The following is a 25,867-nucleotide window of genomic DNA, read 5'->3' as shown; positions in this document are numbered from 1 at the left end:
ATACCCCTCCTGGCAGAAGGAGACACAGCTTGGCAACAGGAGCAAGGCAGCTTTTGGTGGCTGCTGGGTCAGGGACTGGAGCAGGGGCAGAACTGAACCAAGAAAAAGGCAGAGGCCAGGAACCTAGCCCTACCAGGTCCTCTGCTGGCCAGCATGTGACCTCCCCGTACTGCCCAGCCTGTGGAACCTTCCTGTATCCCAAGTCCACACTGGGTCACAGCTCTGAGATAGTGAGGACAAGGGAAGGCAGGGCTGGAAGAGGGAAGGGCCTGCCAGGACCCAGCACAGGTTGGGGACTCTTCTCACAACATCCCCTGGATGAGAGTCTACTGAGTTCCTAGCGATAAGGAAGATAACAATGTGGAATGGAGCGTTATCTGTCCACCACCAATCCCATGCTAGAACCCCAGGTCACCAAGATGACCATGACAGACAGAGGGAGACCACCAGGGCCAGGGGACCAGGGAGCAGCCTCCCTCAGCCAGAGAAGAGCTGAATGCTAGGCTTCCACAGGCAGCAGCCTACTCTGGGGACAAAGCCCAGGGGGAGCCTCAGCCTCCTGGCTCAGGCCTTTCACCATCCTCTGGGCTGATGAACTGTGAGCATTGAGTTCCCAGAGATGGACAAGAAGAGGGACAGGCGGTTGGGCTTGGGCAGCTGGCTCAGGAAGCCCACATGCCCCCTCTGCTAGTCCACAGGCAGGACAGAAAGGTGCCTCCTTTATGGTTCACTTAGATTCGAACTGGGTTAACCTGGGCTGAACGTCTGGCCTCCAGGACCATGCCAGCGTCCTCCTGAGCATCGCCAGCCCACACCTGCTGCCCGCTGGGATGGTTCTGCAGGGAGGTGGAGCATGCAGCTCTGAGGGGGGGAGCAGGGCCCTCCCACTGCCCAGTGAGAATGGCTGTGCCAGACACGTGGGACCCAATGGGGAAGGACAGATCTGGCTACCACAGATGCTGCAGACCCCCACCCCGACCCCAGCCCTGACAGCAAAGGCCTGGCCTTTACTCACTTCAGAAGCACAACCTGGGCCTCCTTGAGGACTGTCTGAGGACCTGGGTCTTCCCCCAGATCCAGCTGAGGGGTGTGGGGCAAACCAGGTGCACTGAAGTACTGGGTACAAACCCAGTCTTCCAAAGAAACAGCAAAACCTCTTCCCCAGGGGCGGGGGAGCAAAGGCTCTGGCTGGGGGCGGGTGGGAGACCTCACTGCCCCCAACCCTGACAGGCTCCAAGGACCCCTTCTCATCTACTTTGCATTTTTTCTTTCAAACCCAATGTACCTGCAGGTCACCTGTGCTTTCCTTTACATCCTAACTTAGAAAAAAGCGGGATGTGATCCATTTTTCTCCTAAAGGTGCTCAAAAAGCAAAACGACTCCAGAGAGGGCAAAGCCAAATCGAATGCTCAAGGCCATAAAGAGGGGCCAAGGCAGTGCCCACCTGGGGACACACCTTGATCAAGCCACATGAGGCTAGGAGCTATACCTGGACAGTCACATCAGTGCCTGTGGGAAGGATGGCACCATCCAAGGAGAGGGGCCTGGGTCTCCAGAGGCTGGGGATGAGCTCAGGGCCAGTCTGTTGCAGCAGGACCAGAGGTGCAGCTGGGACCTGTCTTCACATCTTGGCCCTGTGTCCCTTCCCCACCCAACAGCTGTCAAGGTGAAGGAAACCAAAGCGTTCCCTCCCCCATCTGAATTTGGCTTCCGACCCCAGCACACCACAGCTTTGGACACCCAGTGGCAGGGTAGAAGAGACAGGTTGAAAGGAGGGCATGATACTCAGTGGCCATCCCCAGGCAAGCTTCCACCTTGGGACAGAGGAGACTGGCAGATGGCCTTTGCAAAGCCATAAGATCCATGCTGGACAGACATGTGGGCTCATGCCTGGGCTTGGTGGCTGATGTGACCCAGTGGAGCCCAGTTAGGTCCCAGTTCTGCCGGCTACCAACTGCATGACTCTGGGCCTATTCTAGGGACCCCAATCTTGTTCTTGGGATGCCCAGAGGTGAGGACAACTGTCTCACTGGCCAGTGATGAAGGTAGCCATCCTATCCCACAGCCCACCATGGTGGGCACTGCCATACTGTGGAGGCAAGGGCTGGGCAGAGCAATGAGAGCACAAACTCCCTCCCACTGGGCATCTCATGTGTCTGCCATCCTCCCACACATCCAGTGCCACCTGGTGACCATGCGCTCTCGTCAGCACTTCCCTGACCTCAGCTCTGTCAGCAGAGGAGGACCATCAGCACAGCCAACTTTAGCAAGCTGCAATCACCCGGAAACTCCCCAGGGTGCTCCTGGTGATCTGATATTGGAGGCAGCATGTAAACAATTTGGAGGGAAGAGTTGCAAAGAAAACCTACTTGACGGGAAGGGCTGAAGGCAGCCTGGATGGCCCAGATCCTGGCCCAGGTCCTCTCAACACCCGCCCCTGCCCCTGCACAGCTCCCACTGCCTCCCGGGACCGACACTGCCTGCAGGCCCTGTGGGTGCGTTGCTCTGGAGGGACTTGAGCAAACTCAAAGTGAGGGCAGCAAATGTAGATGAGTGAGGGGCAGCGAGTGGCCAGTGCTCCTTGACTATGGTGACAGATCCGCATAGCTGCTCACGTTGCCAGCCTGGTTCCAGGCCCTACTCTTGAAGGAGGAGGAGTGTGTCTCTGTTACAGTTAGGGGCTGCTCTCCCTGGCATCACTATGGAGTCAGGGAGCCAGGCCCCAAAAACAGCTCTGGAAATCAGGTGGCCTCTGCTCTCATGAGTTCTCCATTAGAAAGCAAATGGCTACAGTCCAAAACGCTGGACCCAATTCTTGAGCTGGCAGGAGGCCTCAGAAACAGGCTGGCAAATGGAGGATCAGCTTGTGAATGATGGCCTAGGTATAATGGCAGTGTCTGAGGGCCAAGGGACACTGAGGACTGACTGGGACCTGGTGGGCATGGGTCACTCCAACACCTTGCCAAGGACACCAGGAGCTTGGCTCCCCTGTCCAGGGCCTGAGTCACTCCAGGAGATGCTCAACAAACTTCCCATTTCTGAGTGGACAGTTCAGAGGCATTGAGCACATTCACCTTGTGTGGTCATCACCACTAGCCACCTCTAGAACCTTCTCACTTTCCTACACTGAAACTCTGCGTCCATTTAACATCCAATTTCCTGCTGTGGTACCCACCATCCTACTTCTTGTCTCTAGGGATCTTGCAGGAGTAGAATTACTTAGTATGACCTTAGTGACTGGCTTATTTCCCATAGTACAGCAGTTTGTATCAGAATTTCATTCTTTTTCTAAGGCTGAATAATAACTCCCCAGTATGGACAGACCACATTTTATTTATCATTTAATTGTCAATGGACACTTGGAGTGACTGCATTTTGGCTGCTGTGAACATGGTATCCATGTTTGTGAGTCCCTGCTTTTGAGGCCTAGGAGTGGACTTGATAGGTCACACAGCTAACATGCTTTCTAAGATCAACACAGCACCCATGAAGGCATCATAAAGCCATATGGGATGCGTCTCACAATATGTTCTGTCTGTGGCACCAGTCGGTTTATCTCTGCCAAGTCCAAGTTATTCGGCCATTGAAATTCCTTTGCTTGGTAAGGTTGGCCCAAGAATGGAATAGGCTCGAGACCCTGAGACTCCACATAGCCTCTGCTGGCCCATTTCTGACATAGATGGTGAGAGGGATGCTTGGCGAGGCCCACTGTGCAGGGTCCCTGGGGGTGCTGCTCCTCCGCTGCCATCCTGCTCCCTGCCAGGCCCAATCAGTTCCTGGAGATCACCTGAGGGGAGAGCACTGGCTTCACTGTCACGCGAAGGACAGCATGTCTCATGGCTGGGCATTTGCCTGGGTCTGCCATGCTGCGCCCAACCTTTACCACAGCCTGGCTGTGAGGTGACACAGGACTGACTATAAAGAACTCAACTCACCTAAAACCTTGGTAAGGACCACATGGAAATAAGGGAAGGTGCCGCAGCACATCAGCACATCACCAAGGCTGAGAGCTGAGAATGACAGTGTGGATGCTGAGGCCACAGGGGGAGGCAGCCTGTGGCCGTGGATCCTGCCACTCCCTGTGCCACCTGCTTTCTGCATTTTAAGGGCAAGGGCGGTGAAGACAATGAGTGTCCTGATGCATACGAGCAAAAAAGACACCAAGTTGTCGCATGATGGGACTGTGGGCAACGTGTGGGCAGGCCGAATGGCCTCCCTCTCCCGACCATCTGCTGGTCCATGTCTGTGGGGAATGAGGCCCCCCAGCCAGAGGGCAGCAGAAGCAGGAGGCCAGTGTGCTTGGTGCTCCAGCTGGTGCCCAGGGTTGGCGTGCCCAAGGGACTGAGCTCCTCGGGAGGAGATGGGAGAAGGGGCTTAGCATGCAGGACACATCATTCTTCTCATAAAAAATCAAAAGAAATCAGCAATGTGGAAATTTCACCACACAAATGCACATCAGCGAGCTGGCTTTTTTTAGTGTTCGGCGTTAATAAACATGAGCAGCCTGTGTTCACCTCGGTGGGTCTGGGCTTTTTTTCTGCTTTATAAGTGTCTTATTTTACATAAACATCCAGCAGGGCAGGCCTGGGCAGCAGGGCCAAGATGAGACACTGAGCCCTGTTCTGCCACAGCAACAGACAGGATGGAGCCGGGACGCGCATATACTCCTGTCCTCCCTGCAAATGTGAATGTACTTACGAGAGCCACCACAACGGGCCACAAACTGAATGCACAGAGTCCAGTGTTCACGTGCCAGCAGCAGCAGCACTCAGCAAGGACACGTGACTGAAGTTACGACTACAGCCCAGGAAACAAGCAACAAGATACAAGATACAAAGCTTGGAAGTGAATTCACAAGAAAGGTGCAAATGCATCTGTAACATGTTCCAACGAGATACAAAGAGGTCCCTGACAAGCGGAGACACTGAAGTTCTTGTGCAAGAGAAAATGCTGAATCTCCTGAAGTCCATCTTCTTACTTCACATGATCCTGGTGAAGATTTCAAGTTAGTGGGCTGCTGCTCACACTGACCAGCACACAGAGCTTCCAACAGGGGTATGAGCATGACATGGGGTCAGTAGGGTCTCAGGGTAAAGCCTGGGCAGGGGCCTAGGGCAGCCAGAAGGAGGGTACCTGATTCTCTTCCTTGTAGCTCCCACATGAGTCATTCCAGGCATTCAGGGCAGAAATGGAGGCTGACATGGATGGACAGCCTAGGACACTACTGAAGGACATGACTTGGGGCAGTGGGTGTCTGGACTGTGGCCTGTGTCACTTCCTTGCTGTGTGGTGGGTCACCAGCTTCTACGGCCTTTGGCATAGCAGAAGCAATAATATCCCTTCCTTGTGGTGTCCCTGGAAGGTGTAAGTGGGAACACAGCCCTGGCACTCACCTGTTCTAAGGAAGAGCTCAGGCTCTTCCATGGAATAAGCCCTGGAACCTCGGGGCCATCTCAGGGACTCACCCCACACTCCTGTGAGGAATGATGCCCACAGAACATTCCAGAAGTATGTGCAGTGGGCTGTCAAGAAGTCAACTGTCCTGACCAAGACTGGGGATCAACAGCAGAACCAGAGGTATGAGGGCTCCTGAGAAGAGCCCATTCTGCCTTAGGGTCTGCAGGCGGGGGCTGAGGCTGCTTCTAGTGTGCAGAGAGGCTTGGCAGGCCGGCCAGGGGAATGGCACACGTCCAGGGCAAATAGGTTGCCCATGGGGCAACAGCCAGTGGTGAGTGGGACCAGTGGGGTCCAGGAGGGCCCAGGGTGGGCAGCTCCTTGGCACTGCAGGGAAGGTGGACTTAGGCTGTCAGGGCATCAACAGGGGGTAGGCTCAGGGACAAGGAGGAGGTGAGACTGGGAGTTTGGTGCTACTTCCTGTGACGCAGACAGGAGTAGAGAGGTCTCTAGGCACTGGAAGCCTGCTCACAGGGAAACCAGCAATTTTCTACCCACTCCGTTTCCAAAAAAGATACTTATTTTAAATGTCACTGGGCAGCTTGTCTGGGCTCTTTCCTGAGCAACACTTCAGGCGGGCTGCACCCAGACGAAGGGAGGAACAGGCCAGGCCAGGCATGGAGGTACCCACGGAGGGCAGCCAGCTCAGGGGCCTCACTCTGGAGGGCAGGGGGAAGGCTCAGAGGAGGGGTCCCTCCATCCCGACCACCAACTTTCCTGGAGAAGCACTCTGATTAGACAACACTGAGGGGTGTCGGGGGCATGGGCTTCAGAGCCCCAGAGATGAATTCTGCTTAATTACATGCATGCTGAAGTATTTAGAGAAAAGTGTACAGATGTCTGCAATTTACTTTAAAATGCATCAAAAGAATAAAATGGACTGATGGATGTGGAGGGATGGGTAGAGATGTCATAGAGCAGCACTAATGCCAGGAGGTAGGTGGTGGATAAGAAGGCATTCACTGTAACATGCTCTGTGCACTTGAAAATGCTTATAATAAAATGCTGAGGAAATCCAGGACTGGATTTAAACGCTGGCCCCATCACTAATGGGTGACAATAACTCAAGGGGGCACCCACAGAGTACCAGGGAATGTCCTCATGGAAACTTGCTGTTGCCAAGTGGGGACATGGCCCATCCTGCTGGGAAGTCAGTGTCCAGCAGTCAGGTCACCTCATGGACAAACTCCACTGTGCCCCAGGTGATATGAGCACTTGACCCTGGTCCTAGCCCTGCAGACCACAAAGGTGGAAAACCGTGTACCTTATTGCCAATGTGTGACAGTGAGGCCTATGGTGTTACCATGAATAATGACAACAGCCACAGCATTGGCTTGGCTTCCCAGGGGCAGTTTGGGTCCTCTAGAGCTGCATGCTCCCAAAACAGCCTGCAGGGAAGGCCCACATTCTGGGAAGAGTGCTGACAAAACCCCAGATGTTGGAGGCTAAGCCCTCAAGGGCCAGGGCCCACCCACCATGAACAGGGGCATTGGATGGGGGTCTATTAGAATTAAAGGCAGCAAAAAAGGACACTGGGGCCCCTGTTGCCAGGTTCTTGGTCCCAGGTCAGTGCCTAGGGCAGGGAACAGGAGACCACTGGCCCAGAGGCTCCAGGATAGGAGAGCCAACACTCCTGGGTGGGCAGGAAGCCCTGGGTTTCAGACCTGGGGGACATGACTGGGTCTCCTCATGCCCTGCTCCTGTGGCTGCACCAACAGCCCTAGAAACGGTCTGGGGCCCACAGCTCTGGAGGTTCACCAGCTACACCCAATTCTTGTCCTCCTTGAGAACACTGCCACAGGTTCCACCTATCTGCTCTAAATGCTAGGTCTGAGTTCATCCTTCACATGCCAGCGACCTGGGCCTCAGCACCCATCTCCAAATGGGGCCTTCTCACAGCCTTGTCAGCGGCAGCCTGAGCTTGCATCCACCTGACCACTGGTGGGAGATCCTCCTATGCAGGTAGGCTCGGAACCCCTCCCACTCCTGGCTACATTAGGAATGCAGTGTGCCACCCCGGCCAGTGTGCAAATAACCGATGACCCTCAGAGAGGACGGCATTGTTGCAGTCAACCCCCACACAGGCCACTGCAATGACTGATCTCCCCTGAGCACACAAGTGCGCCCACAAACCCAGCTCCAAGAAGTAACTGGAGATTTGCTTCCGCACCAACCAGCTGCAAACTAATTATGAAAAGTTCCAACTAGTTGGGCCCCTCTCAAGCATATGTTCCCAATTAAGCCATGCTGCAGCTGATTCCAATCAATCTTCTTTGCGCCCCGGCCTGGAGAGGCTCTCCTCCTTCAGAGGGAGCAGGGAGCAGGAGATGGTGCTGAGAACGAGCACATCAGCAATGCTCTTGGGTGGGCTAGATGCTAACTGAGCACTTCCAGTCCCTCCGCCCTGTCCCAAGACCAGCAGGTTGCAAGTGTGGAGTCTGTGCAAAGAAGTCTGGGTATTCAGGAGCCATCGGCATCAGATGCCATGGCCAGGCCACCTGGGGAAGCCAGGTGGGACCCAGGGCCAGCATCCAGGGGCATCACAAGTCTGGGGATACTTCCTGAGGTGTCCAGCTTCAGGGCAGAGATGTAATGAGGAAGTAGCCTTTGCCCTCAAGGATAGAAAGTACAGAAGGAGAAGCATATGAGCATGTTCTGAACACCAAACCTGAGCCAAGGGTGGTGGCAGAGTCCTGGCATGTGATGCCCCAACATGTGGGTATCATCATCTCTATCTCATGAAGGAGGTGTTGGGACTCAGAAAGTCTAACATGTCCAGCATACCCAGTACGGCCCACACCCTGGGCTGGTGGCCCTTCTCTTTCTCCATGTATGAATCTCCTTCCGATCCACTCACTCCACCTGGGCCACTCCTGAGCCAGCCATGTTTTGCTCTCCTTCTGTCAGAAGCAGTCCCTGTGATAGGCTTTTGTCACTGCTCAGTGAGATGCACTACTCAGACAGGTGCTCCTTCACACCAAGTGGACAGAAAATGAGTCTAGCTCTGGCAATGAGAAAATGAGTCTAGTCTAGCTCATCTGTCCGGGTTGGACAGGAACTTCTCTTACTATGGGTGACAACACCATGGGACAGGACTAACTCAGCCCTGGGTAGATGCCTTTCACCACCCTGGTACAGGTGTAGCTGGAGCCACACAGAGGAGATGCAACCCAAGGGGCCACCACCTGCAGCCAGCATGGGAACTTTAAGCTGCAGTTGGTGACCCCCAAGACAGAGTCAGGCCACCTGGGCCACAGGAAGCTCTAGGATTCCCTTCCCAAGAAGTGCTTATGCCCGAGAGGAGGGTGAGAGAGGCAGAGGGACAGGCCAGGAGCACAGAGGGAGGAAGACAGGGCCCAGCTCAACCCCAGCTGTGCTCCTCTGCCCAGGCACCCTTGACCAAAGTGCCCAACTTTTGAGCAGAGGTCTCCTCACCAGAGAAGGAGGGCCACACTACCTTACCCCAGGGGAAGGTACAGTGGGTGTGGTATGAGTCAGAGGTATGTGGTCACCAAAGGGATGACACTGTGGGGTCTGGGGATTTGTACCACTGCTCAACCCTCCTCAATAGCACCCATGTGTAGGGCAGGCACAACCCTGGGTCCCCCTGGAGTCCAGCTGAGCTCTAGTGCTGTTGGAGGTGGGGGTGGCTCAATCCTGGGGCATAGAGTTGGCCACTGTGGCCTGAGGTCTGAAGGAGAGCAGGGCTGCAAGATGGCAAGTAGCCTGGCTCGGAGCAGGTAGAGGAAGCCCAGGCAGGCAGAGGTCTGTGCCAGGGAAGATCAGGACACCACGGGGCCCGTGTGGCTTCCTCTCCCAGTTTGACTCTAAAAAATCTGCTTCCAGTAGCATAATCACAGCTGGCAGTGGCAGCAGGGCTGTCTAGAAGCTTCTTCCATGGCAAGGGCCAAACACAGCCTCCCTCCATGCCTCTGAGCTTGTTTCCTCCCTGTTGACCTGGACAGTTATCCCTGCAGCCCCAGGCTGGGCTCTTGGCCATCCTGCCATGGTATTAACACTGCTCTTCAGGACACCAGCCCTAGCCCTCTACTGCCCCCTTGGCCACACTGTGGGTATCACTTACACGTGCATCCAGCACCTGTTTGCGTGATGGGTCCCCACTCCACTGCACTGTGGGAGTGAGAGACCTGGGCTCAGAGAGCAGGTGTGGACATGAGGTGACAGTGGTGGCCTACCAGGCAAGTGCCCAGCCCATCAGCTCTGAGCAGCACCTCACAGCAAGGGGACCATCCTAATAAGGGCACGTGGGGGGTTCTACAATCACAGAGGACCTGGCCAGGTACACTCTCATGCCAACCCACATGGGTGCATAGACTAACTGGCCCTCACCAGATGTGCTGACCTGTAACTCCTATCAGGGACATTCAGGGTAACCATACCAGAGCGTTCCAACTCAGGATGGTGGTGCCCAACATCCCTCAGGATTTACGTGGCACAGCGCTTACCTCTACCTTGTCTCATTACTCCTCAACAACCTCTCCAAGTCCAATGGAGGACCCCTTGTGGAAAGGCCTGGAAGCCCAGAAGCAGAAAAAAGGGGATGAACAGTTCTGGTGGGGACACACAGTGCCCCAACATGCAGGAAGGTTGGGGAGTCATCGAGCTGTGAGCTCAAGTTCTATTCAACTAGCTCCACAGAAAGACATCCGAAAATCCATTCTGACACAGCACCACGGCCAGGCAGCCAGGGATCGACCCGGCAGCGCCCCAGCTGAGGACTGTGGCCCAATTAGAACAGAAGATGACAGGTCCTAGGGCCAGGCACACAGTCCAGCTGCAGCTTGGAGTGCCTCACTTCATCAAAGTTGTCACCTCTCCCATCACCAGGAATTGGTAACAGAAAGGGGATTTGATTGCCTCTAATAGGTGCCAAAAAAAAATCAACAGCCTGTCTAAAAACTGGGCAATCTCAAACCCGCGGGTTTCCTCCATGGAACAATTTAAGTCGGGAGGATGAAAGCTAAAAAGTCAGTCAACTGAAATAGTACAGACAGCAGTCCAACGTCACAACCACAAGTAATGGGCATGTATGGGGGTGCCAACGTAAAGACGCGCAGAGAAGCCTCCCTTGACACTGAACCCATGGGCTCTCCCCACACCAGATGCTGAGGCTCCAGATGCTGTGTCAGCGTAGAAGAACAGGAAAAGAGGACACAAGGAAGACCCTGGATTAGGAGGCTGGTGAGTGGCACAGGATGTCACTCAGGAACCTGGGATTCCCATCCAGTTAAGGAAGGTTGTACAGGAGGAAGTTTTGGGTGTCTCTGGGGTAGAATATGCGCCTGTGGCTGTCCTGGTGCCTACCTGCAAGGTGCGCCTCTCTAGTTGAAGCTCCAGCATCTTCTTCTCTTGTTCCAGGCGACTCCGCTCCCCCTCCAGCTCCTCAACCTTCAACCTGCAAGGAGAGCAAGATTTGTGTGGCAAGGCAGCTACTGCAGCCCGTGGGCCAACAAGAAGCTGTGCGTTAGGAGCCTCAGTTGTAATGTTTTGGTTCCAAATTCACACATGAGACTCCAGGCTGCCAGGGAGGATGCTAAGAAGCATGCACAACTACCCAGGCACAGGCAGGGCTCTGGACATCACCTGCCCAGGTGGGGGGCTGCCAACTAGTATGTGGCTAGAAGCAAGCAAAAACAGGCGGGAGTCCAGTGTGTCTTAGGTCCCCAGTTCCACTCCTGGAGGTGTGAGTGCAGAGTGGAAAGGACACTGAGAAATGGGAATTTGGCCTCCAGGAAGTCTTCCAAGTGGGTGAAAAGTCAAGGACAAATTCCTAATATGGGGGTGTGGAGGGAGCTGATGACTGGGAGCCAGCGGGGAAGAACTGAGATGACAAACCAAAGCAGGTTCTGCAGTGACCTCGATCCAGATGGCAAAATAAGGACCAGGTGTGAGACACGAACAAGGCAGTTTGGGCTCCACCTAGGACTGTCTGCTTTGTCTTCACTGTTATTTTGAAAACATAGGAAACACCCACCTGGCTTAAAAACCAAGAAGTCTGTTGAAGCTCATAGTGATGAAACTACTAGGACAGGCACAGTAGCAGCAGTGCTGTCCCCACAGCCCCACAGAAACCTCAAATTCAAGGAGGTCTTGGTGCATAGAGTGGCAGTTACTCTAGCTGAGACCTGCTTCAGGACATCTGGTAAATCACAAAGAAGACTTGACTAAGATCACAACTAAGAAACTTCCTGCACCTCTGAAAGTAGATCAAGAAGATATAAGAATACAAAATTACCCAGAACCTACGTGTTGAAATTCATGACACCTGCCATCCAAGTAGAGCTTACCAGGCAGAGAAGCAGCAGGAAACATGGGCTGCAAGGAGGACGGTAATCAATCAGCTAAACCTACACAGACGACACACATCACAACTGGCCAACAAGGACACCAAAGCAGCAATTTAAACTGGTGGAAAACAGAACCATTAAGGACAGACAGGAAAGATGTAGAAAAACCAAATTACATTTCTAGAGGTGAAAGTTACAACATCTATGGGACTCATGGTAGACCAGTTGGCAAAAGGAAGGTCTAAGAACAGCAAAGGAACATCCAGAGCACAACACAGACGGAGGAGAGCCTTTCCAGACAGCAGACCTGCAGACAACTTCACCAGGCATGAAGGACCTGCAACTCAAGTCCCAGAGGAGAGGAAAGGAGGTGCAGAAAAACTACCTGCAATCCAAGCCTGGCAACTGCAAGCCCAGAGCCAGGAAAGGAGCCCAGTACAAGAGACACGAAGGTGGCAGACCCAAGGCAAGGAATAGTCAAACAGCCAAAACCAGTGATAAAGAAGCAACACCTGAAAAGCCATGGGGCGTGTATGGGGGCAGAGGAGGTTCACCCAACACAAAGCACCTTGGAAGACAGCAGAGATCTTTGAAGTACCGAGAGAATTAAAAAAAAAAAAAAAAAATCAGCCTAGAATTCTATGCTCAGTGAAAATCTTTAAAAGAGAAAAGCAAAATAAGACTTTCAGACATACAAAGACTGAGGAACTCTTTGCCAAGCAAACCTTCAGGCAGACAGGAGAAGGCAATGGATGAAAGCAAGGATCCAAGCACAGGAGTGAGGAGCAGTGGAAACAGGGCAAATATTGGGGGTTTTCATAGCTTTTTAAAAAATACTTAAGTCATTAACAAAACATACTGAGTTTAAGACAATAGAAGTAAAATGCACAACAACAGCATACAGTTTGAGATGAAGCCACATAGCAGTTATGGTGGTTATGCGATATGTGAGAAGGTATACAGCATCACTTGACAGTGGACTGCATGACGTCAGAGATGTACGCTAAGACCCTGAAATAAAAAAAAATGAGTAACTGTGAAAATCAATTTTAAATCAACCAATTTTTAAAAGGGAAGAAAAACAAGAACAAGAAGAGATGGAACAAGTGAGAAAGAAAAAGAAAGATGGTAAGATGGACCCTAATCATATCAGTTATTGCACTAAATGTAAATGCTCCCATCACCCCAACTAAAAGGCAGAGACCATGAAATTGGATTAAAAGGTATCACCAATTACAGGCTGTTGACTAAAACACACTTTAAATATGAAGTGCAAAATGAAGTAATGCTGTCACTAGGAAACCAAGAAGTGAAAGTGAACAGGCTGTTTCAAGCAGACAGTATAGTTCAGAGTGAGACTCATTGCCAGGTAGGCTGATTCCTAACAATGAAGAGATCCCCTGAAAGAGAGGGTGTATAATCTGGAACACATGAGCACAAACAAAAGAACTTCACAAGAAATGCAGCAAAACCAACAGGGCAGTGAGAGAAACCAACATATCCACAGTCACTGTCACCAACACTAGTAGCCAAAATCAGGGGACAGAGACTTGAGAATATTATCAATACTCTGACCTTCATAACATTTATACCTACTCATCTGTGACAGCAGAATACACATTCTTGTCAGGTGTTCTCTGAAAATTTTCCAAGTTAGACTACATACTGAACCATAAAAGAAGGCTCAATATATTTAGGGGGATTTGATAGCTCTAGTATGATCTGTCTATATTCATATTTCCCAGAAACCAGTACCAGAGAGTTACCTGCAAAACATAACTTACATAACCATCCAAAACTATGAAAACTAAAGAGAGAACATGACCAGGTCATGGAAGGTGTACACTGACAACTGCAGGTGCTGCCAAGAATCTACAATGGCCTATGAATCTGGAGAGAAAGACCTGCTCACAGGTGGGAAGATCATTGTTGTTAGCAGTAGACTTTCTACATTTATCTACAGAATAACAACAGTGCCAATCAAAATCCCACAGGTTTCTTTGTACAAACCAATATGCTGACTCTAAAATTCATATGGAAATGATTAATGAACTTAATCAAAAAACACAGAAAATGAAAATAGAGGGCTATCTTAATTTCATGAGTTACATTAAAGTTAAGTCACCAAAACAGTGTGCTACTGACCTGAAACACACACACACACACACACACACACACAATCTATTTTTGTGTGTTTTTTTCAGTACTAGGAATTAAACCCAGGGCCTCAGGTATGCTAGGCATATGCTGTACCACTGAGTCACCAAAATAAATAGTTGAAGGCAATCTAATGTAGAAAAGATAGTCTTTTCAGCAAATGGTTCTGAGGTAAATGAGTTTCTATACAGGGAAAAATAAGAACTGAAATCCATACCATGTATAATATCTAAAAAAAATTTAAAATGGAAAGAAACCTACATGCAAAAAAAATTTGAAAACTGCTAAAATACATATTTTCAAAAGAAAAATATTATAAATTTGGAATTGGCATAGATTTCTTAGCTACAAACCCAAAGCATCATACATAAATGAAATACAAAACAAAACCAAACAAAACTGAGTGATGCATAGTGGCACACACCTGTAATCCCATTGACTAGGGTAGCTAAGGCAGGAGGAACCCAAGTTTGAGTCAGCCTCAGCAACTGAGCAAGACCTTATCTCAAAAAATAAAAAAGACCTGGGGATGTACCTCAGTGGTAAAGTAATCCTAGGTTCAATCCCCAGTACCAAAACAAAAGATACACACACACCAAACCAAAAAAAAAACAGCCAAAACAACCAAAAAAAAAAAAAAAATTGAACCTCATCATAAATAAAAACTATTCAAAAAGCAAAATAGGTATCGTATAAAGAACTTCTATCCAAAATATATAAAGAACTCCTCTAATTCAATAATAAAACAAATAATCAAATATGCAATAGATTTGAACACACTTCTCCAAGATGTATGGATAATAGATAAATACATGAAAAGATGCTCAACATTACTAGTCATCAGAGAAATGGAAATTAAAACCACAGTGAGACACTGCTACACACCTGTCACAAGACCTGAAATTAAGACGGACCACACCATGAGCTGGTGAGGAGCAACTGGACCACCCAGTGCCAGTGGGAATGAGACAGGTTACCACCACTGTGGAAGACAGGCAGGCAGTTTCCTAGGTTAAACACATAACCACCAGCCATTCCACAATTAGGTATCTGCACTAGAGAAAAGTATTTCTATATAAGGACTTTATTTGTAATATAAAGCAGTTTTGGAAGACTGGCAAAAAAACTGGGAGAAATCCAATGTCTATCAACAGAGGAATGTATAAACAAACTGCGGTACATCCATACAACAGATACTACTCAGCAATAAAAACAATCACTGATATGTGCACATGGTCATAATGCAAAACAATATGCTGAGTGAAAGAGGCCAGATAGAAAAGAACACGTCACATGGTTCCATTCAGCTAAAAAACTCACACAATGTCAATCAATCTACAGAGACTGAAAGCTGATCAGCAGGTGCTGGGGGTACGGGAGAGAAAGAGGAGGGGAGGGATTATAACCAAGAAAGAGGAAATATTTGGGGGCGAGAGCAGATTCCCTGTCCCAAGTGTGGTGCATACATGTGAAAACTCAGCACACCATCTAGCCCAGGATGTGCTTCTAGAAGCAGAACCACTAGTCAGAGGGTGTGTGCCTGTCATCTGATGGACCTCACCAAGTACCCTCCCGATGAGTCAGAGGCGGTTCTTGCTCACTCCAGTGCCCTGAGCACAGATGACTGGCTGTAGCCCGATGTAGCCCTGGCTGCAGGCAGGGTGGGGTGTGCTGTGTGCTGCAGGCGACAGTTACATACAGATTCATGTATGTGCAAAGGGCTGTACATACATTATTTGGTCATTGCCATCGTCCCCCAGCTTAAAAGGGGAAACTGAGGCTTGTGAGGTTATGTGGCAGGGCAGATCACGAAGCTAGTGAGGAAGTCCTCGCAGATGGCCCCGGGCTGACCCTCTGGCTGCCACCAGCAGGGTTTCCCATTATGACTCTACAGGTGTGTGGCACAAACAGCCTGTGGGGCCACTCCACGGAGGAACTTCTGCAGGGAGGGGCTGAGGAGGACCCCTCAGGATGATATGCTAAAATTGGACAGTGTGCATTCTGAAGCTGTGTGAGCAGAAGGCTTTGGAAGGCTAAATGCCATTGGGCCACACTGGGCTACAGACATATTTGAACAGAATGACTGGCCACAATCCATCCTAGTGAGCTGTCAGAGGGTAGACCCACAAAAATCATATTTGCTCATTTACAAAGGGTGTGCTTTGCGTTGCTGTCCTCCTTTTTAGGAAAAGTATTTATGTCACAGAGAGAGAGGGAACAAAAGAGTGAATGCATGAACAAGTACAGTCACATGCTGTGTAGTGACAGGCATGCACCCTGTGGTGGTCCTATAAGATCACCTGGTGACATCATAGTATCCTAGTTCATGGAAACACAGCCTGAGGCTCACATGTTGATAAGACAACTGATGACATGTTTTTCTGGACATGCCCAGTCACTAAGTGATACATATGTGCACATTTGTTCAAAAGCTCGTCACACTGCCTGGCTGGCCTCCTCCTTGTAGGCCCTGGCCACCTGTTACATACAATAAGTTGTCTCCTACTGAGTTAAGAACATGATAGACTAAAACAAGACTGGTCCCATGTGCTGAGATTTTCAGTGCAGGCAGATGTACAGTGCTGAAGTTTGAGGGTGAAGTACCGATGAGGGGTGCAGCTTCTGTGGTTTATTGAAGTGGGAGAGTTGACCCATGCAGGAGGCACAGCGTGGTCCCTGTAGCCCCAGAGCAGCACAAAAGTTAAGCTGAGAAAAGAGTCCAGGACATAGCGGTAAAACTGAAATGGAATGCCCAATGTGGCTCAAATAACCGAGCAGCAAGGAGGCATGAGCAGAGGAGCAGATGCGGGCAGCAAGGAAGAAACAAATAATACACATAGCTCTAAGCATGAGTGCCAAGATGGGTTTCTGTGTGGTACTCCATCCAAAGAGAAACTGACCGGGCACAAGGATAGGAACTGTCTATGCTGTGTAGACACCAGCAGCATGGGCTGGCTGAGAAGGCCTGGATGCCCCCACACCCGGCACCCCATCGGGCTCTCCAAGCACCCTCTGCAATGAGAAGATGTAGGCCTGCAAGGAAGGGGCTGCTCCTGCATCTGGACATTAGGCGCCTGGGTCCTTGAGGTACCAAGGTAAGGAAGAAGAGCCCAGGAGACAAAATAGGGGGCTGAAGGGCAGCAAACCACAAACAGAGTAGACCGTAATGGCCTGGACTGTGAAAGGACACAGGAAATCTATATGCACCCATTCAGAAGACACGGCTGCTGTACAGAACTCCAAACAACATGCTCCCTGCCCCATGGCCCCAAAGTCTCAGCACCCCACACAGGGGAGGGCCTGTACCTGCAGGAGGTCACAAGTACCACTGGCACCAGGCACCCTAATCTCCAGGGGAATTGGAGGCCAAGGCAGGAGGATGCTGAGGCCAGTTTCAGAAACTTAGGAAGACCCTATCTCAAAGTAAGAAATAACAAAACGGGCTGGGGATGTAGTTCAACAGCAGAGTGCTTATCTAGCATGTGTAAGGATTTGGGTTCAACCTCCAGGACTGTCAAAAACAAAAGGGAAAAAGAAAACAAGATATCAAATTAACAATCTAAGCATCTACCTGAAGAAGTTAAAAGTTAGGTAAAGGGAATTGAAGAGAGGGGAGGAGGTGTGGGGATAGGAAGGACAATAGAATGAATCAGACATTATTATTACCCTTATTACATATATAACTACATGACCAGTGAGATTCTACATCATGTATAGCCAGAAGAACAAGAAATTATACTCCATTATATATGATGTATCAAAGTACATTCCACTGTCATATATAACTAATTAAAACAAAAGAATTTTTTAAAGTTAAAAGGGAAAAAATAAATCCAAAGCAAGCTGAAAGAATGCTATAATATAAAACAAGAATCAATAAAATTGAAAATGAAAAATAATAGAGAAAAAAAAAATCAAAGAATCCGAAAACTACTACTTTTAATAGATCAATCAAATTGTAAAGTCCTAATAAGGCTGAAAAAGAAAAGAAACACAAAGTTAAGATATCCGAAATGAGAGAGAAGTTTCTACTGCAGATTGCAAAACAAGACATATAAATGGCCAAAAGGTGTATGAGAAAATGTTCATCAATCATCAGCAAGCACCTGGGAAATGCCAATCAAAACCTCAAGGAGGCATCACCTCACCCCTGTTGGAATGGCTATTATCAAAAGAACAAAGATAATTGCTGGTGAAGATGTGGAGAAAAAGGAACTCCTGTATACTATTTGGTGGGAATGTAAATGAGTACAACCATTATGAACAACAGTAAGAAAGTTCTTAAAAAAATTAAAAATAGAATTATCATATGACCCAGAAATCCCATCAGTGGGAATATGCCCAAAGCAAAGGACATGAGTATGCCATAGAGACATCTGCACGTCCACTTTTACCACAGGACTATTCACATCAAGAAATGGAAGGAACCAAACTGGTGCAACCACTCTGGAAAGTAGTATGGAGATTCCTAAAAAAAAAAAATAGGAACGGAATAACTATTTGACCCAGTTATCCCATTTCTCGGTATATATCCAAAGGATTTAAAATCAGTATACCACATCAATGTTTGTAGCAGCTCAATTCATAATAGTTAAGCTATGGAAGCAACCTAGGTGCCCTTCAACAGAAGAATGGGTTCACTCTGGTACAAATAAATAAATAAAACTGAATCCAGAGCAGCAGGCCCTGAAATGGAACTGTGGTTGCCAGGGGAGAGGGGAGGAACAAAGGTCACACAGGAGGGGAAGCTCAGGGACCTACTATGCACCACCATGACCACAGCCAAGAATAACGTATCACACACACCAGAAGACTGCTGAGAGGGCAGATCCTAACTGTTCTTCACACACACACACACACACACACACACACGCAAAAAGGGTGTGTTGGGGGAATCCTACCTAGCAATAAAAAGGAATGAAAGATAACCAGGCAGATCAGTAAAAAAGTAAAGGAACTAATCTGGTGCAGTGGTACACGCCTGTAATCCCAGCAACTTAGAAGGCTGAGGCAGCCGGATCACAAATTGAGGCCAGCCTGGACAATTTAGCAAGACCCTGTCTCTAAATAAAAAATAAAAAAGAGGGCTGAGGATGTTGTTCAGTGGAGAACAAGTGCCTCACGTGCATAAAGCCCTAGGTTCATTCCCCAGGGCCAATCAATCAATGGGACTGAGGGTGCGGCTCAGTGGTAGAGCACCCCTGGTTCCAATCCTTAGTACAATAAAGGCAGGGGAGGGGAGGGAGGAACTGAACAACACTATAAATCAGTCAGATCATAAAGACATACACCTAACAATAGAACAGACATTCTTAAGTGCATGTAGATATTCTACAGAACAGACCACGTGTAAGACCTTGAAATAAGTCTTAAGTTAAATTTACTAATGTAATGGAATTACTGCAATGAAATTAGAAATCAATCACAGAAGGAAAATAAAAAGCTCACAAGTAGGTGAAAATTAACACTCTTAAACAACAATGAGTTGAAGAAGAAATCACAAGGGAAATTAGAAAATACCTGGAGACCAAAACCAAGAAGGAAACTTAGAGCTGCAAATGCCTAAATTAAAAAAAGGAAGCTCTCAAGTCAATAACCAAACAGTACAGCTTTAAGAAACTAGAAAAAGAAGAGCAAATTAAACTCACATCCAGCAGAAGGAAAGAAAGAATAATCGGAGCAGAGATGACTAGGACCGAGAACAGAAATGCAACAGAGAAATCAACAGACCCAAAAGTTGATGATTTGAAAAGGTCAATAAATTGATAAACCTTTACTCAGACTGACTAATAAAAAAGAAGATTCAAATTATGAAATTCAGAAATGAGGGAGGGGATATTATCGCTGATTTCACTGAAATAAAAAGGATTATAAAAGAATACTGTGAACACATGTACACACAAATAGGATAACTGAGACACAATGAAGTCCTGGAAACACAAACTACCAAAACTGACACAAGAAGAAATAGAAAATATGAACAGATCCATAACAAATAAGGAGATTATATAGTACTCAAAAGAGGACCAGATGGTTTCACTGGTGAGTTCCACCAAACATTGAAAGAATTAAGACCCATCCTTCCCCAACTCTTCAGAAAGCTGATAAGCAGAGGAACCCTTCCTGATTTGGTCTGAGAATAGTATTATGCTGACACCAAAGCAAAAGATGCCAAAGAAAACTGAGATTAACAACCCTGATGAATATAGATGTGGAATCCTTAACCCTACCTCGGCAAAATAGAGAGGGTGCTACCAGATATGCACAGCTGTCTTGATATCTGGAAACCAGCCAGTGTGACACCCGACGTCAACAGAATGAGTAGAGGCAGAAAAAAGCACTCACCTAAACCCATCACCCCTTCACAAGAAACACACAACAAACAAGAATAGAAGGGGTTTCCTCAACATGATAAAGGGCATTTTTTCCCAAAAACCCATAGATGACATCAATCCCAACTGCAAAAGACTGCAAGATTTCCCCTAAGAACAAGAATAAGACAAAACGGCCTGTTTCCATTACTTCTATTCAACACAGTTAGAGCAATTAGGCAAGATGCAGAAATAAAAGGCACAAGAGAATGTAAACTGCCCTATTCACAGATGCCATACAAACACCCCAAAGACTCTGCTAAAAAAGAAAACCCCGTTAATCAAAGAATTTGGCAAAGCTGGAAGATTCAAAATGAACATACAAAAAATCAGTTGTATTTCCATACACTTGCAATGAACAATCTGAAAAGGAAATTAAGAAAATTCCATTTACAATGGCATCAAAAAGAACAAAATACTAAGGAATTAATTTATCCAATGTGGATACCCAAAAAACTACAAACACTGCTAAAAGAAATTAAAGAAAACCCAAACAAATTTAAGACACCCGTGTTCAGGGATAGGAAAACTTATAGAGATGTCAGAGTCGAAAAACAATCTAGAAAAGAGCAGTAAATCTGGAAGATGCGTGCCGTCTGGTCCCAAAGCTTCCGCACAGTCTTAGTGATCAAGAAGGGTGGACTTGGGGCTGGGGAGATAGCTCAGTCGGTAGAGTGCTTGCTTTGTAAGCATAAGACCCTGGGTTCAATCCCCAGCACCCCCCCCCCAAAAAAAAAAAAGAAGGGTGGACTTGCACATACTGGCAACCAGGGACAATGCAGTACATGATGCCATGATGCTGTGTGGCAGTTGCAAACTTCAAGAGATGGCAGCAGAGAATTTGTCTCCCAGGATGCACTCAATAAACGGTAGGGCTGGGGAGCAGAGCAGTGGTGGGCAGAGCAGAGGTGCATTAGGTGAGCAAAAGGGAGAGCATGGGTGTGAGAGGTGATGGAATTATTTTGCTCCCTGATTACGGGATGATTAAAATTCACCATTTAAAATAAAGGCACCAATTTGCAGTCCCACCAGCAATGAGTGTACCTTTTTCCCCCATCCTCACCAACATTTATTGTTGCTTGTATTCTTCATAATTCTAATTGGAGTGAGAGAAAATCTTAAGAGTAGTTTTGATTTGCATTTCTCTAATTGCTAGAGATGTTGAAAATTTTTCCATGTATTTGTTGATCGACTATATATCTTCTGTGAAGTGTCTGCTCAGTTCCTTAGCCCATTTATTGACTGGGTTATTAAAAACTTAGAGTGGAACCACCATTAGACCCAGCTATCCCACTCCTTGGCCTATACCCAAAGGACTTAAAATCAGCATACTACAGTGACACAGCTACATCAATTTTATAGCAGCTCAATTCACAATAGCTAAATTGTGGAACCAACCTAGATGCCCTTCAATAGATGACTGGATAAAGAAACTAGTATATAAATACACAACGGAATAATACTCAGCCTTAAAGAAGAAAAAAGAGTTGGAGAATATCACACTAAGCAAGATAAGCCAATCTCATAAAACCAAAGGTCAAATGTTTTCTCTGATAAGGGAGGTGATACCTAACAGGGTTTGGGAGGTAAAGGAAAAATGGAGAAACTATGGATTGTGCAGAGGAAAATGAAGGTAGGGAAGGGGATGGAAAAGATGGTGGAATGAGACAGATATCATGGATGATTGCACAAATGGTGTGACTATACCATGTACAACCAGAAAAATGAAAAGTTGTACTCCATTTGTGTATAATGAATAGAAATGATTCTGCTGTAATATATAACTAAATAGAACAAATAAAAAAGAATAAAGATAACTTTACTACATAATAATTGAAAAACCCTAAGAAGCTCCTAGGACAAGTCCTATACCTAGTGTGGTGATCACATACTCTTGTACACATCTGTCTGGCAAGACCATGGTGTGGGTGGAGTTGGGAGGAGAGTGATCACTGATGTTCAGCAGAACTGGAGGCATGTAGTGATAGGGAAAGGTAGGTTAACTTTTCTTTTTTCATTCTTTGGGACTGGTGATTGAACCCAGGAGTGCTTTACCACTGAGTTACATCCCCAGCTCTTTTAAAGACAGGTCTTGCTAAATTGCTGAGGCTGGCCTCAAACTTGTAATCCTCCTGCCTCAGCCTCCTGAGTCACTGGGATTACAGGCATGCACACCACATGCCACACCCAGCTGCTTTTCTCATTGTTTTAGAATTCAAAAGATGATACACGTCTTAGGACTTGCTCCTTCACAGTCAACTGCCACAGTCTACTCTCAGTACTGCACGTTAAACCACAGTTGAAAATGGATGCACTCCAGCATATGGAAACCAGGCCTCAGTGAAGTGAGCATCTTTAGAAACCTCCTTGGGATGCTGTGAGAAGGCGAGACTGCTCGTGTGGGTCTGGCCCACAGGATGCACCGAGTGCACGTCAGCAGCCTCTTACCACGATTGTGCCACTGACCACTACTAGTAAAGTGAGTAGTTGTCACCACTTCCAGAAGCAGAATGATCAGAATCCTGGATGTAACCAGACTCCCACAGGCAAAGAAAGTCAGTCTCCAAGGACAGATTTCTCCTGCGCCTAGGTCCAACATGCCAGCAGTTTGCCCACGAAGATGCCACGGCTCCTTATCAGCTGAGAGCTGGAAGTCACTGAAGTGCAGAAGGGGTTAACGGACCACGCAGCAGAGCAGACTGTACATCAAAACACAAGGCCCAGGAACACAGGGGAAGGTGCCTGCTTGTAACACGAGGTGGAGAAACAGCCTTCAATTGTGTTTCGCTTTTTAAAAATACACGGAAATGGAAAAACAAAGCCTTCAGCTTTAAGACAGTGACTTGAACGGGTTCATTAACACACAGTCCCTCAAAATGCTGTGAAATCAAAAGTAAAGGCTTTCTCATTTTTCTCAGACCTACAGCTGAAGACAAGAAAATAACAGAGACAACATCAAAAAGCCTTAGAAGTTAGAAAGCAGACAGTGAGTGGCAGTGACCCCAAAAAGCTGAGTCCCTGACCAAGAGAGGACTAGCTCAAAGGCTTTATGCCAGCAAGCCTTAGGAGGTGTCCCCTGGGGAGCGAAGTCAGGAAGCAGGAAGTGGGGGGCATGGCTGGAGCTGGAAGATGGGTGAAGGCCTTCATTTAAGGTAAATTTTTAGGAAATATTTGTGATTCATAGGAGCTTACAGGTTAGTCCAAGGAGGTTGCTGCCCTCGTCACTCAGCTCCCTGCGTAGTATCCACCTCAACGGTGCCAGTCAGGGGCTCTCAGGCTCCTGTCACCTGTACAGAACAGCACCCCCACCGGCAAGATGCCAGGAGGCTCACCTGTCTGTCTCTGGTAGACATGGGCACCCCACCCCACCCTGGCCTTCTCCTCTTCTGTCTCCTGGACGACGCTGGGTGACCTGCCATCAAGTGCTCTTTAGATGTTTAGTGGCATTCCCCAGGGAAACCACAGGGTCCTGCAGAGACCTCTCTTGGGAGCATTTTAATAATGGCTCCAGGTTTTGAACGTCCACAGGACTATTTGGATAATCTATTTCATCTTATTTGAGTTTTGGTAGTTTAAGGTTTCTGAGGAATTGGTCTCTTGCTTCTGAGTGAATGAGTCTCTGAGCACGAAGTTGTCTATCATACCCTGTGACATCCTTCAACACTACAGCCCCTGCTTCAGCTCTGTAACCATGATGTATGTCTTGTGGCTTCTTATGGTTGTCAGTTTTGCTAGCAGTTTATCAATTTTATGAATTTTTTTAAATCAGTATTTTGTTCAGTGATTTTTCTCTATTCTTTTTAATCAATTTCACTTCTTTCTGCTCTTCAGTATTTCTTTCTGCTTATTCTGAGCTGCTTCTTCTCTTTCCTCAGCTTCTTACCGTTGGCACAATTAGAGTCCTCTCTTCTCTAATGCAAACGCCTAGTGCTGAAAGTTTCTTTCTCGGTGCTGATTTCGCTGTATCTGACAAAGTTTTATATTTTCATTATCACTCAGTTGTGTGAATTTTTCCTGAGACTTCTTCTTTGACACATGGGTGATTCAGAAGCACATTTGGAGATTTTGTGTTGTTTCTGATCATTGGGAGATTTTGTGTTTTGTTTTGTTTTGTTTTGTTATTGACCTCTGGTTTGAGCTCAATGTAGCGAGAGAATGTATTATATGTGAATATGATTCCTTTAATTTTGCTAAGGTTTGTGACCCAAGATAAAGTTTACTGTGGTAAATGTGTCGAGTGGACTTTAAAGGAGAATGAATGGTGCTCTGTAAATGCCGAGCATGCCTGTTAGCTGATGGTGATGTTTGGTTCCAGGTCTTTGTTGCTTTTCTGTTGTCATCCTACCAATTGTGGAGAGCAGAGAGTGGGTATCCACCATACATGTGGACTTGTCCCTTTCTCCACTCAGTTGTATCTGCTTCTATGTCCTGTATTTTGGAGTTCTGCTGTACGGCATGTATACATGCAGCAGGGCAGGTCCAGGGCTGTGCCAGGGGCCCTGCTGACACCAACTTGGCAAAGTGGGATCCCTGCAGACAAAGGCCTCCCATCCTCATGGCCACAGGGTGGGGGCAGAGACACCTGCTAGCATCAGACATGGTTCATGGGGCAGTAAGGAACCCCATGTGTCTTTCTTCATCTCTCCAAAGCCAGATGGGGCTAGAAGCTCAGCTCCCTGGTCAGCCTGACTCAACCAAGGACAATCTAGAGTGCCAACCTCTCCTGGTCAGGGACACAGCCTGCCCACCTGCTCAGCCCTGCTACACTGCTGGGCAGGGGCACTTGTGAAGGCTGGGGCAGGAAGTACACTCACTGGGTAGGGACTCTGTGGGGTGGGAGGTGGGGGACAGTTCTTTCCCTGACACCAGCCAAAGTCAGAAGGGCACATTCAAGTTCCTTGCTGTCAGGTGGCACCCCTGTGGCTGGGGTGGCTTTCTCTGGAGACTTTGGTCTGCATCTGTGGTTGGTTCTCCATTCAAGCTTTTGAGGGTTCCATGTCCAGGACATGCAGGTGGCATTTTGGGAACTCAGGGGACCACCACCTCACTGTCCTCAGTCCTGGAGTCCCTGCTGGGCTGCCTTCCTCCAACATGCAGACCTCCTCCTCTAGTCGGCTGTGTGTGTCCAGCTCTGCAGGTGTGAGTAGGACCTGGGAGGAAGGGGACTGCCTGAGGAACTGAACTAGATGTTGAAGATTCTTGAAAACCAGCGGCACCTCATCCTAGCTTCATCTCATGCCAGTGATGCTACATCTCTGCATAGTACAACAGGTCCCTTCTCTTGAGAGAATGGTGTCTCTGGGCTTGGGGATGAGTCCTCAGTTGAGGTAGGGTAGGATGACCCCACCATCAGCAAGGCATTAAAGTTCCACCATGATGCTGAGCCTCCAGCACTGTGCCCTCCTCAGCTCCCAGGAGTTGGTGACACAGGTCAACATCTACCAGGCCGACATCTCCAAAGATAGGCCAGACCAAGAGCAGAAAACAAAGACAAGTAATTCTGAGGGCCCCAAGTGAAACAGCCCAGCTGGGATCTCTTAGCAAAGCCACAGGGACAAATCCCAGGTTTCCAGCCAG

The 25,867-nt window shown here is 48.1% G+C and overlaps 1 protein-coding gene across 4 annotated transcripts in view; it reads right to left on the bottom strand.

Moving 5' to 3' along the window:
* The window catches only part of Mad1l1 (mitotic arrest deficient 1 like 1), a 343,584-nt gene that overhangs the window by 102,628 nt on the left and 215,089 nt on the right, over positions 1-25,867 (bottom strand). For all 4 annotated transcript variants that reach the window (XM_047533482.1, XM_047533484.1, XM_047533483.1 and 1 more), the window contains one exon: positions 10,780-10,870. In XM_047533482.1, the coding sequence (XP_047389438.1) occupies positions 10,780-10,870 (91 nt within the window). The remainder of the gene's footprint in view (positions 1-10,779; positions 10,871-25,867) is intronic.

The sequence above is a fragment of the Sciurus carolinensis genome, chromosome 18 (genome assembly GCF_902686445.1).
Source record: "Sciurus carolinensis chromosome 18, mSciCar1.2, whole genome shotgun sequence".
Lineage (NCBI taxonomy): Eukaryota > Metazoa > Chordata > Mammalia > Rodentia > Sciuridae > Sciurus > Sciurus carolinensis.
This window is presented reverse-complemented; position numbering and strand designations above follow the sequence as displayed.